General features: G+C 43.3%; 1 protein-coding gene across 1 annotated transcript; it reads left to right on the top strand.

The window, feature by feature from the left end:
- Positions 1-6,482: 6,482 nt before the first annotated feature.
- On the top strand, positions 6,483-17,892 carry LOC144768012 (taste receptor type 2 member 40-like). Its single transcript, XM_078651403.1, has one exon. It carries the CDS (start codon positions 13,899-13,901, stop codon positions 14,916-14,918), a length of 1,020 nt encoding a protein of 339 aa, XP_078507529.1. The 5' UTR covers positions 6,483-13,898; the 3' UTR covers positions 14,919-17,892.
- Positions 17,893-18,104: the final 212 nt, after the last annotated feature.

Here is an 18,104-nt window from a genome sequence, read left to right as displayed (position 1 = left end):
CGGAGGTGCATGGGACGCCTCCCCGGTCCCTCCGGACCCCGTCCCGGGCACCCTGCCACGCAGCAGGACCAAGGACAGAGCCCGGGGTGGGGAGGCCGCGGAGAAAATAAAGTCCGTCGGCTTGCCAGGATACCGGGTTAGTCGGCCTGAATCATTTCCTTATTTTCTCCGCGGCCGCCGCAACCCGATTCTGGGTGATCGCGTGGTATTCTTATGCCCGAGGAGCCAGCCCCTATCTAACGAGGCGACCCGGCATTTAGAGGCTTAATTAACCTAAGGCTTTTCATTGTATTTGTCCTGATGATGGTCCCTGATATTTTATAGGGGTCCGAAACGCCGTCGACCTTAATGCACGTGAACCTAACTGTGATTACTACTGAAATGTCCAGTGCATGACCGTTATACTCTGTACAATTGTACTGTTTATAGAGTAACGTTGTTCCGCCTTACAAAGCCCTTCTCTGCTGTCTACATCACCTCTTGTACTTGCTCTGTTAGTACTGGACACAGGCTTGTGGTCCACTTTGGTTGATTGTTGGATGGTATCTTTATGTGATTTCAATACATAAATCTTGAGTAAAATCTCTGAAAGACCTCTGTCCGGCTGGACATGTCTTTTTTGAAAGTATAGATTGACTCTGTCTATATTTTATTCATGTGAAATTCCTTAATGTTGGGGACCGCTGTTGTTGTTGAAAAAGTATGCTCCCCATGGTCCCTGCTGACTAATTTTGGGGTCCCTTGTTGTTATTAAATTCACTGGATTCAAGCAAGCCTGGCTCAAGACGGCTGCAATGCCAGAAACCGGTCCTAAGAAGCTTGTTTCTGGTCCAGGGAAGGCATGGCTTGGCAGTTCGGGCTGGACTGTTCCCATGAGGCACAGGGTCAGACTGATTTGCATATGGCCATGTCTGAACTGGGGTGGCAGAGTGGGCTAAAGAGCGGTGATGGATTAAACCCAGATCTGTTGACTGGGTGTGAGTGTTTGATTGGTTCAGACGCTCCGTCCATCACCACCACCTTTTGTACCGGTTCGGTTTGTTCACGAAAAGTGTTGCATCGCTGTTTTCCAGCAGCCATGCAACACTCTGTGTTATTGGTGGAGATCGCTAGGAGGTGGAAGCCCCACTCAGGCAACAACCACAATCCTGTCATGATGAACCACAAACATCACTAAATGAACCTGTGGCAAAGCAGTGAGACTGCACTTAGAGGCAAAGTGTAAAGTATTTATGCATCACACAAACAGTAATAGAATAGAGTGAAAACATATTGCTAGAAAAATCCCAACCCAATTTAGAAACATAGAGCAGATTTTAATATGTAAAATGATACGAGAATGACAGAACTACAATCTGTAGAACCGGAAATAAGCAAATTCAATGTTTTATGTAGACATTGCATCTAAAAGCACAATGCGCCACTCATGGTTATCTGGATGTGCTAAACCAGGTAAAACTCACAAGTTCAGGCTGATCACGATCGAGTGTGGGTCACATATCAAGACCAGCTTAATCAGCCCCAATAATGTTGCCTTCTCAAAATCTGATGGCAAGAGTTCTGCTTGCGGTAGAGGAGGCTCCAAAGATAATGCTAGGCATTGCAGATGTTTATTGCTGGAGCTTTACGTTGGCAGTCACCGTTGGCTGTCATTGCTATAGCACGAAATGCATATCCCACGTTGCTGGTCATCGCTGGAGGTCACTATAGCACAAAGAGTCTGGCTCACAGGAGATTTGCGTTGGCAGTCATCGCAGGCGACAAAGTCGCAGTGGGAACAGGCCAGTTCGCAGTCGCAAAGAGCCCTCAACTTAAGGATTTCACCTCTTTCACAGAAGGAGCTCATCTGAATCCAGCCAAGGTACCAGGACATAGGAAGACACCTCTTGGGGATTAAGAACTCACTCCAGCAGAGGCCAACAGGGATCATGCAGGTCTAGGCAGGTCAGTGCAGCAGGTCAGCTTGGGTAATTGCAGGAAGGCCTCTGGAGCTTGTTGTGTCCCTGTAGCTATGACAGAAGGTCAGCCAACTGGCACTTGGAGTCACTCAGGTTAGCCTGGCAAGAAGGGAGCAGGCCCAGTCTTCCTACTCAGAGCACAAGACAGTACTCAAGCAGCAGGTCCTCTGGGGTGCAAGGCAGCACTTCTGTAATGTCCACAGGTCCAGGAGTATACTGAAGAGTGGTTTTGGAGGTCCAATATTTATACCTGGTGCCAGCTTTTGAGGTGGGGCAAAATCCATCTACTATCCCTAGTACAGTATTCTGAACAATGTCAAAACACTCACCCCAGTACAGAGGTATGAGCTTAAATCAATCAGTGTTTTTGCTCACTACACCACCCCAGTTTGCACCCAGCAATATGCAGATCATTGTGTTGCTACTAATTTTAGTAAACAGTGAGCAGGTTTATGCTAGTGTAGGTTCTCTTTCACATCAAAAAAGGGTGAGTGTGCATACAGGGAGCTTTGTGACTACAGCAAGTGCTGTGTTCTGGACAGCACATGGAAAGTGACCTCGCTGGAGGTCTAGCTGACACTATGGCCAAGTCACTAGAATTATGCAACAGGGGAGGACCACATTATGTGGCAAAGTTGACTAAATTATATGGCAAGAAATGGTGCAGCCTACTACATCACATTGTGTGATAGTAATACTTAATTATTTTGCCTTTTTATACATTTTAACATTGTCTGGAGAAAGGTTTCAACTCTTTAGTACCAGTTTAATAACAAAATACAGCAATAAGCAATTGACAAGTGACCAGTCAACCTTTGTGAAGGACCTTTTACTATGCAGCAAACATGTGTAGCCATGTTGGTAATAACTTTTGATCTATTTGAGTTAGAAACAAGTTATATTAAAATCTGGAAATGCAGCAAATCCATAGTTGTGCAATATTGCATAATTCCAGTGATCATAACTGTGGCCTAATGTGATTCGTGATTCATGATGCCTATAATAATAATAATAATCCACATTTGTAAAGCGCGAACAATCACCCGTAAGGGTATCCAAGAGCTGGGGGCCATCTGGAAGATTAAGCAAGTTATTGCCCAGAGTCACATGGTGCTGGGCTAATCTGCCACCGGGGATCGAACCGTGATCCCCAGATTCCAGCGTCAGTCGCCTTGGGCGCGGAGCCACCCTTTACTATGTAGCAAACATGTGTAGCCATGTTGTTAGTAACTTTTGATCTATTTGAGTTAGAAACAATTTATATTACAATCTGGAAATGCAGCAAATCCATAGTTGTGCAGAACTGCATAATTCCAGTGATCATAACTGTGGCCTAATGTGATTCGTGATTCATGATGCCTATCAGGTGCTGCTGTTGTCTGATCAGCTTTCTGAGTATGGAACATTCTATATTCACTAGGAACAGTTAGTGGAGAGCTGGTCTTGGAAGAGAGAGGAGTGGTGCTCACTGAATGCTTTCCATTTTGAAGTCTTGTGGGGGCTACCACTCTACCAATGTTGATATAGATGCCATGGGATGATCATATCATGATCACTTAAATAGGGGACCCTTGACATTCTAAGGCCTCCAACTAAGACAAATTACTGCAGTAGAGGACCCCACAGCCTGTCACTAGGCCTCACTGAGTCACTGGTGAGCAGAGTCCCCGAGACCCTACATGTAGGATTGCTCATGCAGGCAAAGCGCCTCATGGCGTAGAGGACAAGCAATAGGTACTGTACCTAGACTAGTCAATTTCTTGATTAACATTGTCAGTTCCTTGGACCCTCAAACTGCTTTAGGAAAAAGGTCCATTTTGGTGTGGTAGAGGTTCCCTGAAGCCATACCTCTAATAATAGTAACTGAGCCTCTGGTGGCCAAGTCCCTACTTGGTATATTTACCAGATTAGGGTTCCCCAAATAGGTAATCTCAGATATGGAAACAAACTTCATGTCTGTGTACTTGAAGGCTATGGGGGGTGAGTGTGGTCAGACTTACAAGTTCACCACTCCTTATTACCCTCAAACCAAACAGCTTTGGAGAAATGCAACAAGATACGAAAAGGTATAATTATGAGGTTGTCTGAGAAACCCTTTCAGAAGAGGAATGCCTTTTCTCATGCCTTTTATTTGCCTACATGGAAGTACCAAAAAAGGGAGTGGGCAACAGCCCCTATGAGCTTATGAATGCAGTATTTTTAATATGAGTTTGATTTGCCCTGGCTTGCACAGGGCATGTAAGTGAACTTTCAGAGAAGGGCATTATTCAGCTTTGCACACTTTATTATTTTTAGTGAGTTATGATGGATAGTTATCTAGCTATAGTGTGACACCTGGAAATTATTATTCAAGTATTAATATTATTATTGTTATTATAATACAAGATTTATAAAGTGCATGGCAACCCAGCAAGTATTTATGCGCTATGCTCCTCTGTGTACCCCAAGTCTCGCCTTCGCTACACACAGAATCAGAACCACCAGGTTTTAATAGTTCACGGAAAAATGAAGAATGCAGCACAATCTCATATAAGAGGGTAAGAAATTCCCCAGTGTTGTGTTGTTTATACTGTATGCCTTTAAGGCTCGTGCTCAGGTTCTAGTTAGAATGCATATGATGCTAGTTAGAATGTATGCTCTTGCATCTTTTGTGCTGAGGGTCAGTTATACTGGAGCAGTCCTTCATTGCAGCTGCTCCCTGGCACTCACCTGTATTTATATTACTTTGCTTAAATAAAGCTATTCATCTAACTACAGCTTGGACCATCTTTACAATTGGCGACGTCGGATTTGGACCCATATTTATATTGACTATTTTTTTTAATTGAATTTTGAGAAAAAAATGGAATTGCTTTTGCATTACCGTTTTATTTGGCGAAAAGAAGGAAATTTGCTTATCGGAACATCGACATCTCGTTAAGAAGGTTGCGGAGATTTTGGAGCTTTAATTTAATCATACCTCACGGTAAGACCTTGATCTATTGCGAGCACGTTGTCAGTTAAGTCTCCCGTCGGCTGCATCTTTCGAGCAGCGGTGTAGATTCGGCAGAGGCTGTGCACGAGGGGAGATCTTACGGAAGTGTTCCACTCAGAACGCCGGAAAGGATCAGAGGACGTGAGGTAATTACGCACGGTCATGCAGCGTGACCTTACGCATCGACCATCTTGGATGTTGCTTTTGGAATTCACCGGAGCAGCGCAAAGTTAGGAGTAAGCATCTTTCAGACTCTAGAATCGCCAATTTTATATCGATGCGTTTTTAACGGTAATTAAGGAAATCGAGCACTTTGGAAGAAATACAGGTGAGATTGTCGGGGGGTGTTAATAATTTACAAATAAAAGGTCAATTGTAAATTCATTTAAGGAAGACTATAATTATATGGAAAAAGGAGACACTAGTATAAGTAAGGAGTGTGAGATGGCGCTACAACATTTTACTATAAGTGCTCCTGAGCCATTTTGGGCTACTGGTACCCAGCCGGGCATTAAATGGATTGAATGGAAGGAATACTTTATTAACTATATTGAAGCAATTGATGAAGGGAAGAAGATGAAGCTAGAACAAAAGAAAATAATTTTATTACATTCTTTGGGGCAAATTGGATTAAAAACTCATTCACGTATGAGCAAAATTGAGGATTCGAATTTGGATATTTTTGAAAATTGTATTAAAGACATGGACAGATACTTTGCACCAAAAGTATGTATTGGGGTGACTAGACATAAGTTCTTTCAAAGAAAACAGACGAAGCAAGAAACAGTTGATGAATGGATCGATGACTTGAAGAAATTAGCTATCGATTGTAATTTTAGAGATTTGCACGACGAGTTGATACGTGATCAATTAGTTATGCACAACAATAATTCTACTTTACAAGATCATATGTGGGTGAATGGCGATGCGCCATTAGATGATGTATTAGCCATAATGAGAAAAGCAGAAATGTCTGGGAGATGTTCCTCAGTTGTGAAAGAAACAGAACAAGAGAAAGCTTCATTGGCAATTTGTAAAATTCAACCATCAAGCCAATCATAACCATCAAGCAATCTAACGGCATGACTGCGATCGCAAGCTGGATGGCCAAGAACTTTCTCCAGTGCAACGTGGGAAAGTCGGAGGTCATGTTATTTGGAGAGGCAAAAATCCTGTGGACCCCTGACTGGTGGCCCACTAGTCTGGGTCAGGCCCCCTCCCCTAAACAGGTGGTGAAAAACCTGGGGGTCCGTCTCACCCTTGCTCATCATGCCAGCACCACGGCGGGATCTTGCTTTCACATTATTAGCCTCCTTCGGAAAGTGTTCCCCCTTCTCCCTGACAACACAAGAAAGACCTTGGTCCAGGCCCTCGTTCTGAGCCGCCTGGACTATTGCAATGGCCTATTTCTAGCAGCCAATGAAGGAGTGCTTAACAAACTTCAGGTTGTTCAGAATACCGCGGCTCGTTTGGTGACCAATGCCCCCCCCAGAACGCCATCCCTGCCCCTTCTCAAAGCCCTCCACTGGCTTCCCATCCGGAAACGGGTGGAATTTAAGATCTGCTGTGTGGTGCACAAGAGTCTCCACAACCTAGGGCCGCACTACCTGGCCGAAAAATATGTCTACCACCGTCCTTCCCGTAATCTGAGGTCCAGCAATCAGCTGTTACTACAGATTCCTCGACATAATAAGACCAGACAGGGAGGTCGTGCCCTCTCCATCATGGGCCCTCGTCTGTGGAACAATCTTCCCCTTTCCCTTAGAGAGTGCCCGAGCCATCTAGCTTTCAGGAAATGCCTAAAGACAACTCTGTTCTAGGATGAGCGCATGCCCCGACCTGTTCACTTCATAGCACCGCGCGGAGATACACCTTCGGGTGTGATGCCGGCGCGTTACAAACCCATAAATAAATCACAGACCAAGTATCAGCAAAATTGGCAAGGGAAAGGGATGAGTAAGCCTACAAGATACCAAAATAAAGAGACAAAAAGGGAAGAAAAAAGATGCTACCGTTGCGACAGTAAAGAACACTTGGCTTTCAGTAGGACTTGTCCTGCTTTGAGAAAGAAATGTGGGATCTGTGGGCTTATGGGACATTTTAGCAAGATGTGTCGTAGAAGAAGTAATGTTAAGTGTATTTGGGATGAGGAAGAGGAAATTGAGGAACAGGAGGGAGAAAGGATTGAATGTATTAAAAATGTGAGAGGCAATTATGTAATTAATATATCGGAAAAGTCATTACAGGGCAAACCCTTATGTAACATCTCTTTGGGTGGTGTTGTAGTAGAAGTGTATGCAGACTCGGGTTCTCCCTACACAATCGTCAATGAGGAGGTTTAGGGGAAAAGTTTTGTAGGGAAAATTGGAAATCAATTAAATCAGATATTTGCCCTGTTAGTTATAGACGCAATAGAATTGAAATGCTGGGTTATAGGTGGCTTACCTTTTTATTCAAGGGAAGGAGCACAAGAGGTGTAAATTGTATGTGTCTAAGGTGGGACCATCGGTGCTGGGGTGGTTTGATCAAAAGAATTTTAACATAATTTTAGACCCGAATAGTGTTGAAAATGTTTTGGTAATGGATGACGAGAGTAAGTTGAGTGATGTTTTGTGTAAAGAATTTCCAGGAGTGTTTGGAGAGACGCTTGGGAGATTGAAAGGCTTCGAGCATAAAATACTACTTAAAGCTAATGCTGAACCAAAAGTGCACAAAGCAAGACACATCCCTATGTTAATTAGAGAAAAAGTAAAGAGGGAATTACAAGGCCTACTAGATAAAGGGATCATAGAAGAGGTTGAGGCTTCTGAATGGATTAGTCCTATTGTAGTTGCACGAAAACCAAACGGCAAGATTCGTCTATGTATAGACTTACGCCATTTAAATAATAATATAATTGTAGAGAAATTTCCGTTACCAAAGATCAACGAAATGGTGTCTGCATTAAAGGGTGCTACTTGGTTCTCGACTATAGATCTCTCTGCCGCATATCACCAGATGGAGTTAGAGCCTGAATCTAGGTGTTTCACGGCTTTTATCACGCCTTTCGGCTGCTATCAGTTTAAAAGGATGCCTGTGGCGGGTTAACTGGGGAATCAGGAAGAGGCTGTAAACGTCATTTAGGTAATGCAGGTTTTATTTTCATGTACAACTTTTTGTGACGAAATGTCAGTCTTTCTTTGGCGAACTCGGCGGGATCCGTGATGTCTCCGCTGGTGTTCCTCTGTTGGGGCTGGATGGCGGTCTCCCTCTCTCGTGGTGACCATAAAGAAACACAAAAGAACAGGACCGTTTTAGTGGGACGTCCTCCTACTGTTATAATCCCGTGGGGAACCAGGGCAGTGATGGGACACCGCTGAGTTGTGCTCAATTAGCTCTTTTGTGGTGGAAACGTGGGGAAGTGTGTCAGAAGGAAGGGGAAACAGATGAAACGGAGTATGGGGAAAAAAACTCAGGAGAGTGTACCCTTCTCTATCGCTGCACCGCACTCCTCCTCCCCACCCAGCTCGACAACTTCTCCCGTACCTGTCTTAACCACACTCCTCCCTCGGGAGTGTGGCAGGGCGCAGCGTGAAACCGTTGGCCTCCTGGCTCGTCTGCTTCTCCGCCAAGCTCGTCTGCTTCTCTGCCTAGATAACGCCGTCCTTCCTTCGCGTCCTCTCCCGGGCTCCGTGTCTCCTCTCCTTTGGTGACGTCACACGCTGTTCATGAGGGTTCCTGGTTTTTCTCCTATCCAGTGAAGCTGACGTCACGGTGGGTTGGATCTCCCTCGGGTTCCTGCACCCAGTTAAAGGCGCCGCTTTTGTTTTCTTCCGACAAGCTGTGTCAAGGGTCCTGTTCGTCCTGAAGGGAAGGAGGTGGGGAAACGGAATTAGTGAGTCGCCACCAATCCACCTCTTGTTTGTCCCCTTTTCCGAGGTGCTCTGTGTTACACTGCCGTTTGGGCTGGCATCAGCTGCGGCTGTGTTTCAGCGGTTGATGTACAGATTACTAGGAAGTATGGATATGATCTAATTTTTCCAAGATGACATTTTGGTAGCTGCAAAGAACCTGGCTGAACATGATTCGAAGTTGAGACAAGTTTTAAAGGTGTTAGAAAAAGCAGGACTAACTGTGGAATTGTCTAAGTGTAAGTTCTGTCAAAGGAGTGTATCTTATTTGGGTCACATCATTAGTGAGGAAGGGATCAGACCGAAACCAGCATTGATTGAGAATATTGTAAGTTCAGGGGCACCAAGTACAAAAGAAGAAGTTAGGGCATTTCTTGGAATGGCTGAATATTGTGCGAAGTTTGTGAGCAATTTTGCATCTAAGGTATTTAATATTCGGAATTTACTCAAGAAGAACGTGAAGTTTGAGTGGACAAAAAGTTGTCAGGATGATTTTTAACATATCAAAAAAGATTTACAGAATGTTAATGCACTAGCAAGTTTTGATCCGAACGTTGAGTGTTTATTGACAACGGATGCGAGTGATAAGGGCCTGTGGGCAGTATTATCCCAAAAAGATGAAAATGGAAAGGAAAATATTATTTTATTTGCCTCAAGAGAACTTTTCCCTGCTGAAGTGAGATACCCCATTATTGAAAGGGAGGCATTGGCGTGTGCATGGGCGTTGGAACACTTTAGAGCTTTTGTGTGGGGCAAACCAGTAGTCATTCGCACAGACCATCGACCATTGGTTAAAATGTTGTCTTCTGATGGCATTTCTGGGGCTTCGGCAAGAATGGCTAGGTTATCCATGTGCATGAGAGAGTTTATATATAAAATGGTTTACTTATCAGGTAGAGATAATCTCATTGCAGACTGTTTATCAAGATTGCCTGCTCCACTCGAGGAGTGTGAGGATGACCCGTGGGGTAGCTTTAGTGTTGCCTTGGGGCATGATTCAGGGGCACCTGCTATTAGCAATCAAGAATGGTTGGAGGAGCAGGATAAGGATGTGGAACTTAAAAAGATTTTGGAACATATTTGTAAAGGGTGGCCTAGAAAGTGTTTTATTGAAGAAAGTCTTAAAGCCTTTTGGGAGGTTAGAATGGAATTATCTCTTGAGAAAAACATACTTTTCAGAGGTGATAGAGTTATTCCCCCTGTTTCTTTAAGAAAGAAAATTTTAGAGCTATGTCATGAAGGACATTTTGGCATTGGGAGGAACAAATTAATTGTGAAAAACATGTTTTGGTGGCCAGGAATAGATAGGGATACGGAGAAGTTTGTCAGGAACTGTGGAGTGTGTAATTCTGCAGATAAAACTCTCAGGACCTTAAAACCTTGTATGAGTGAAGGATTAATTCCAGATCTACCATGGGATACCATTGCCATGGATATTATTGGGCCAATTGGGGAGATAAAAGAATTTGGTTTAGTTGCTATAGATTTATTTTCTAAATGGCCTATTGTGAGATTTGTGGATACTTACAGTTTTAAAATTTTTAGACAACATTTTTATTATGAAAGGGTTACCTATCTGTGTCTTGACAGATAATGGAGTTCAGTTTTTGTCACATATGGCAAGTAGTTATTTTCAAAAGTGTGGTGTTAAGCATAAAACTACGGCCTTTTACAATCCAAGCGGAAATGGCACAGTTGAAAGATTTAATAGGGTAATCAAAGGTGTTATTCAGGCAGCCATTAACAAAAGAATGGATTGGAAGGTTCAGGTTCAAAAGGCGGTGTGGTCTTACAGAACAACATCGCAGGCAAGTACAGGATTGTCTCCGTTTGTTATGATGAGAGGGAGATTACCGAGGAGCAAAGTTAACCCAGGTTGCTTAATTAAGGGGAAAATTACAGAATGGTCTCCAACTAAGGTCAAAAGTGATCTGGATATGGTCCATGCTAAAAGAAAAGAATTTTTTGATAATCACTATGGCACGAAGGGTGTGGAAATTGGAGTGGGAGACTGGGTGCGTGTCAGTAAACCACCCAAACAAATAATTGAAGTGTTGAGGAATGCGGTGAGGTTGAGTGATGGAAGAGTATGGAACATGAAAAGCATCGCTATTAATCCTAAGCAGTGTGGTAATGTGAGTGATGGAGTTGTAAGTGGCCAGGATAATTATGAATGGATTGAGGATCATTTTGATAACAGTTGTTTACAATCTCAAATGGCTGGGGTTGGAAGAGACACTAATGAAGTTGTTGATGACTTTCCTCCTGTTGGTCAGTCTTTCTGTGAAGGAGGAGGAGGGGTTGTTAGTACAAATGCTAACAATGACTTAAACGGTGACTGTTGTGGTTCCAGTGTTGTGGAGCGAGGACATGGAAAAAGAACAAGTGTTTTACCTTCATGGTTTAAGGACTATGTTACGAAATGAACAATTTTTTTTGTTTTATATTTGTTTTGTTTAGTTTTGTTATTTCCTTTCTTTTTCTTATTTTTTTTGTTTTATTGGAAGGATGGGGGGTGTGTTGTGTTGCTTATACTGTATGCCTTTAAGGCTCATGCTCAGGTTCTAGTTAGAATGCATATGATGCTAGTTAGAATGTATGCTCATGCATCTTTTGTGTTGAGGGTCAGTTATACTGGAGCAGTCCTTCATTGCAGCTGATCGCTGGCACTCACCTGTATTTATATTACTTTGCTTAAATAAAGCTATTCATCTAACTACAGCTTGGACCATCTTTACACCCAGCTTTAGACTTAGATAGGTAAAAGCCAGACCTCCTTGTTGGGATTTCCTCATTCTGGGAATTATGGCAAGATCAGAATTGCTGGAATGCAAAGAACGGTTAGGTGTGTACAGCGACACCAAGGATCTGAGAAAAATGGGTCCGGAGTTAGATATACATTTAAGTTGTAGCATAGTGCTTTAAATTCAGGGCCGGACCGGGAACCAATACCGGCCCTGGCAAACTGCTCGGCCGGGCCCCCTTGGGTTGAGATGGGGGGGTGCAGCGGAGCAGTTTGCGATGGCCGATTTCGGCCCCAGCGCTAGCGAACCACCTGGGAAACACCTGGTGCATACTACGGCCAGTCAGGCCCTGTTTAAATTGCACTCAATTGATCGCCAGTGAAGATCATGGCGAAAGCTAGCAGTAGATGTGAATTTAGGGGGGTGCAGTAAAAGTCTTGCTGTGGCATTTGGCACTATTTGAAGCCACTTAATCAAGACCCTCGGGATGCCTGGGTAAAACATATTACCATAGTCCAGCCTGGAAAAAATCAAGGCCTGAATTACTGTTCTTTTGGCTGAGATAGGAAGACATCCAAGAATTTTCCTGAGCCATCTTGGAATTCCAAAACAGATGGACGCAACCTTGGTGATCTGATGACTCACAGACAGCTTGTTGTCAAGCCAAAAGCCAAGATTCTTGACAATGGGTATTGTAGGTGTTGATGCACCCAGAGCCTCAGGCCACAGATGGGGTCCCCAAAGATGAGGTTGGTTGCTCACCAACAGAGTATCAGTCTTATCCCCATTCAACTTGAGGAAGTTAACGTTCATCCAAGTTGAAACTTTTGGAAGGCAGATATTCAGAGCGTTGGCACTCTGATTCTCCTGAGGTGACAGAGAGACCACAATCTGGGTATCATCAGCCTATGAAAAAAGTGTGAGACCATAGCTTTCCACAGTATCCGCAAGTGGTCTTACATAAAGATTCAATAGGGTCGGACTGAGGGTGAAGCCCTAAGGTACGCTAGATGATAATGGGTAAAGCTTTGAATGATGCTGTTGAATATGTACCTAGAGGGCACGGTCCTGCAGGAAAGAACGTAGCCAAGTCAAGGCCTTGCCTTACACACCGTAATCCTCTAATCTATTGAGAAGTATGTTATAGTTAACCGTGTCAAATGCAGCACTTAGATCTAAAAGGATCCCCACAGCCATGGGTCCAAAGTAGTAGATAGCAGCTACTGTATACAAGTCAAGACCAAACCAGTACAAGAGTGGCACTGCTGGTCTCAAACCAAGGCTGCAGCACACCTAAACTAAACTGAAATGCTTTGATGTTTGGTAGTTAGGTAGATGTATGTGTAGCCGAGCACCACAACATGATTCTTAAGACCATAGTTTGGTCTTGTCCAGAGTTGTTCATAAGATTCTACTTCTGAGTGGGAAATTTTCAGATGAATCTTACGAGTGGGCCACACTCTCAACAGTCAATTCATATTTCATTGCAGTTCTATAACTACTTGCATACTATGTTTGGGTAAAGCCCAGTGCAAGAACTGATGATATCAAGCATTATCAAAATAGTAGTTTGGCTCTCTAAGACTTTCGATTCTCCTACAGAACGCACTGCATATTGCATAGTTATCAGTTTAATAAGTCAGTAAAATTCTCTTAGATTGATCATTTTTTTCTGTATTATTATCCACTCAACAAGGGAATTCCCATTATTCCCCTTTGTCCCAAAAAATGGAAGACATAAGGATGTAGGTAAACGAAATAATATTTATTATAGGATGGGTAAAGTTTATGATATCTATTTTTTATACTTAACTACCATGATTTAATGCAAAGTGCATAAGCAACTGCAATAGTGCACCCAAGGCAACAATCTTCAGCGGTTGCAATCTTTCAGTGTGTAGCAGCATTATTATGCACCACAGAAATTGTATAGATTTGTACCCACAGATTAATGACGCTTGCATCCACACCAAGTAATGCCAGTCGGGCAGCTTGGATCATTTGTTTTGGTACTCATCTAGGCTAGAATTACATTGGGGAAGATTTTTTATTTGTTTGAGACAACGAATGGGAGCCTTCAGCAGACTTAGCAATGTGAAATATAGCTGCACCAGAGGTTAATGGGTAGGAGGAGGGATTTAACAGAAATTGTGCTTGAAAGGCGCACACACACACAGACACACACACACACACACGCCGAAGATGAGACTAACATAGGCATCAGAAAAAAAACGCAGTTTGCATGGACATCAAATTTGATTGTGGCATAGAGAAAAAGCAGCAACCTCAATGCAAATTGGCACCTGCATGTTGACACTGGGATGGTGATATAATGATGAATCTGTCTGTTGCGTTAGTGAAAGATCAACCACGCAACTTGGATTACGAGGGAGAAGATTTGAGCATGTCGATGTTAAACCACACCGTAGCTTTAGTCCTTCATGGGATCTTCTCTCTGGCTGGATTGTGTGGAAATAGCTTTACAATTGTAAATATCGTGGCATGGCGGCAGGGCAGTAGCATCACCAGGACCGAACTTCTTCTCGCCAGTTTAGCTGCTTCAAATCTTTGCCTACAGAGTGCTATGGCAGTGAACGAGGTCTACTTTTGCCTGTGGACTGATTTCTATTTTGTAGTCGTCAATCCCTTTGTGGCCGTCCTCGTGTCCCTTTTCTTCTCCAGCCTCTGGTGTGCCACCTGGCTCTGTGTGTACTACTGTGCCAAGATTGTGAGTTACAAGCTACTGATCTGCATTTGGCTGAAGCAGCGGTTTCTCCAATCAGTGCCTTGGCTGCTCTTGGGCTCGGTAATGGGGTCTGCATGCATTGGAATTCCATTGGTTTGGGACCTTCATAGAAACACCATGGTCAACAACACTTCCCACTCCCTCAGCAACAACTCAGCAAATGCATTGCAGTTCCAGAGCAGATGCAACTGCATCTTTCACATCTACATTGTGGTCTTACTGCTGGCCTTCGCACTCTTCGCCTTCGCAGCAGGGTCGATCCTCCTCTCCCTTTGTTGCCACATGAGGAAAATGGCTCAAAATGCAGATATCTTCAGGGGGCCTTGCCTGGATGCTCACAGGGGGGCAGCAAAGACAGTGATGTCGCTGCTGGTTCTCTACGTCTCTTTTTACCTGTCTTTGAGCATCATCTTTGCGGATGTCTTCTCTGCGGGGGACTGGCAGTACTCTGTTTGTGTTCTGGTTGTCGCTGGATCCCTAGCTCTGACTTCCCTGGTCTTAATCCTTGGTAACCCCAGGTTAAGGAAGGCTCTGGTGAGGGTTATCCTACCAGGGAAACACACTAACAGTCAAGTCTTGACAACGGAAGCTCACCAAGAAAGTTAATGATGTTTTGTGCTTGCGTTCCAGCCAAACTCCTTCACTTAATTTCCTTTCACTCATCAATTTGGCAGGCCTACTGACATCTACAAGCCTGCCAGCTTCCATTGACATTAAAGAAGTCTTGTAATAGCAAATCCTATCTCCCACAGTCATGCTTTTTCATTCTAGACAGGGGAGACAGAAGATGTGGTTCCTGAAGCTTCCAGTCTCTTGATGGTGGCATGATTTGACTCCTGACAGAACACCCATGGCTTGCTACGTGTGCTGTAATAGATCACAAGGTCTAGTATTAGTCAATGGTAATGTCTATTGATAGCATGTGTGTGGATGGGTCCTGGGATGCAGAAGGATTCCTGTGCATAGATGACTCCGCTAGAACATGAGTTGTGGGTGTTGGGGTATATCATGGAGGCTGCCTTAGGTCGATAGGTCAGCCGACCCTGTCCCCACTGGAACCTGACCAGAAGCGAATCCAGCAGACTGGTACTGTTGTGCAGAACTAGATTTATATTCAAGGTTGTGGCTAAAGGTGATTGGTCCCTGGATACTTACTGGCTTTTACAAGCAACACAAGAAGGAAGAGATATACATTCTCAGTTGCATAGTGGGAAACTCAGACAATAGGAGACAAAATATTGCGTTTTTGAGACAGCCCAGGCTGCAAACCGATGGACTTCAAAGAGTTTGGAAGAATTATGACTTAGTGCTTGTGAAGGGTGCAATCTTGATGGTAATACACTCTCAAATCCTCAATAGTAAAAAAGGGTGTTTAACACACTGCATACTAGTAAACCATTAATCTGCTTCACACGGTGAAAGGGAGGTTCATGCAGTCACCAAACACTCGGTTGAGACTGAAAACAGGGATGCCAATTCACCGGCAATTGTGATGGTGGGAAAGAAAGGATATATTGATAGTAAAAATAATCATGGAATCAGGGGAAAATTAAATGGAGACTGCAGGAGGGTACAAGAGTGAGGGACTGGGAGACACTCCAATATATTATTCATAACTCTAGGAGGCATGAGACCCGGTAAGATTATGTGATCTTTTACAATAGGGTGATTGGCAGGGAGTGTGGGAATCAGAAACTACTGGAGAGGGTGACCATGTTTAAAAAAAATGTTAAGGATATTTTGTTGCAATTGTGGTAATTTCCATTAATAGCTGTGTTAGTTATTTTGAGTATCTGGAATAAAATTGTAAACAAGTGAGAATAGTAACAGCTAAAGCTGCAACATTTTGCCAGAAAAGAGACACTGTCGTTAAAGAATCAGGATATTGGCCACTTGAGGTCAGTGAATAAGAACCTTCAGAGAGTCAGGAAACGTCAGAATGAGTCTGAGCTGGAGTTGGCCTGGTCCTCTTAGTCACGCGTTTGTGTTACATCAGTGTTCACCTCTGGTGGAAACCCCAGAATCAAGAGAACAACATTGAGTCAGGTTTGGGTGGAAATGGACAACGTTCTGATTTGTTGAGGAAGAGATACATTTGCTGTTAAATGGTTGTCTCCTAGAGAGGAGCCTGCAAGTGTAATTACCTATGCCATGCTATTTCTAGGGCAGTGCCAGTTCCACTGGCCAATTATCTATTAGAAGATAATTCTCCAGAACTGTTTACAGGACTTCTGCTACAAATTGACAGATTTACTTTTACCACCCTAATCACAAATGTAAGTGAGGAGTGCGCACCACAGTAGAAATACAATAAACAATCCTAAATGTGCCATCTGTCTGTGATTCTTCCCCTTGCAGGTGATCTTTTCTTACTTTGTATGCGGGTAGGCTGTCAACAACATTTCCGTCTCAGTTCCCTCTCAGAAAAAGAGAATAACTAGGAATGTGTATGTAAGGAACATAGCACATTTATGTCAAAGTCATTAACTAGACAAGTCATCAACTCATTAATGTGAAAAGGCCAAGGAATCCTTAACAGGTTGTATATTCAAGTGTTATGGTCTCCACACAGGTTAAATTTAACTAGCGGGCAAACACAGAGCAAGCTTACATAAAGAAGAGGTTGGAGATCAAGTTAATTGTGGAGTCAGGAGCCAAGTGGCAGCCCTGTTGTACTTGTTCCTATGACTACAGGTAATGGCGTGCATATATGCAGTGATTAACAGGACCGCAGTCAGTCGCCAAGACAGACACCCATCTCTTACCATGAACGTTTAAGCTCATTTCCAAGATGATTGCAGCCAACATTTTCAGGGCAGGTGGGCTTCATGGCAATGATGGGGAAAATCAAGGGATTGCCTCAGATGTTCTTCACTCAGCACTGTTCATGGGTGGGAACCTCACAAGAGGCTACAACATGGTTAACTAAAGGAATCAGAGCAGGCAAAGGCCTATAATGAATCGGGAAGTGTCGGCCCAAAATATCATTGTAAGACTATCGCATGACAAAAATTGTGTGTCCTAAATATTGTTTACAAGTATATTGCCCAATTGCACTTAATAAAAGAAAATCTACATCCAGTTGGACGATATTTAGTGAACTTAGTATACAATCGTCATCTCAGACATTATTTCTGTACACTTCTGACATACAACCCTTCAAGAAACTGCTGTAATGCAATAGGTGGTAGGGATCGTTGTGCAACTCCTGGATATGTGGTGTCTGAATAAAATATTTTCTGTAATGTTATGAAAACGAGCATCCTGATTTTTATTTTGTGGGCTCAAGCATGCTGGTGTTAAGTCCAGGATTTTGACTATGCTAAATACCCACTTATAATTGAAAGAACTTGGGCAGACATGAGCCTAAACTACATAAATATAAGGCACACGAGAGCAAACATAGAAAATAAATGTTAATAAGATAGAATATTGTGAGTTTAGTCTATGAACATGAACCCCCATATGTTATCATTATATTACTGAGGGACCAGATGTTACATTTATGGGAATGCGCGTGGGCTTTGTGGTACAGGTTTAATAAAGAGAAGTGTCCTGTAAAGAGGATTATAAGACTCAGGGCCCGAATTAGATCTTGGAGGATGGGTAACTCAGTCACAACGGTGAGGGATATCCCATTTGCCGAAATATAAATCCCATAGGATATAATGGGATTTACATTTCGGCAGAGGGATATCCGTCACTGTTGTGACTGAGTAACCCGTCCACCAAGATCTATGTCAGATCCTGAGACGAACAATAGTTACTTACCTGTAATCTGTGGTTCTCCGG

Source organism: Lissotriton helveticus, chromosome 7 (genome assembly GCF_964261635.1).
Source record: "Lissotriton helveticus chromosome 7, aLisHel1.1, whole genome shotgun sequence".
In the NCBI taxonomy this organism is placed as follows: domain Eukaryota; kingdom Metazoa; phylum Chordata; class Amphibia; order Caudata; family Salamandridae; genus Lissotriton; species Lissotriton helveticus.
Note: the sequence above shows the minus strand (reverse complement) of the source record. Positions and strands in the feature narration are given on the sequence as shown.

Coding starts and splice junctions, on each gene's coding strand:
- LOC144768012 (XM_078651403.1), top strand. CDS start 13,899: ATGATGAATCTGTCTGTTGCGTTAGTGAAAGATCAACCACGCAACTTG.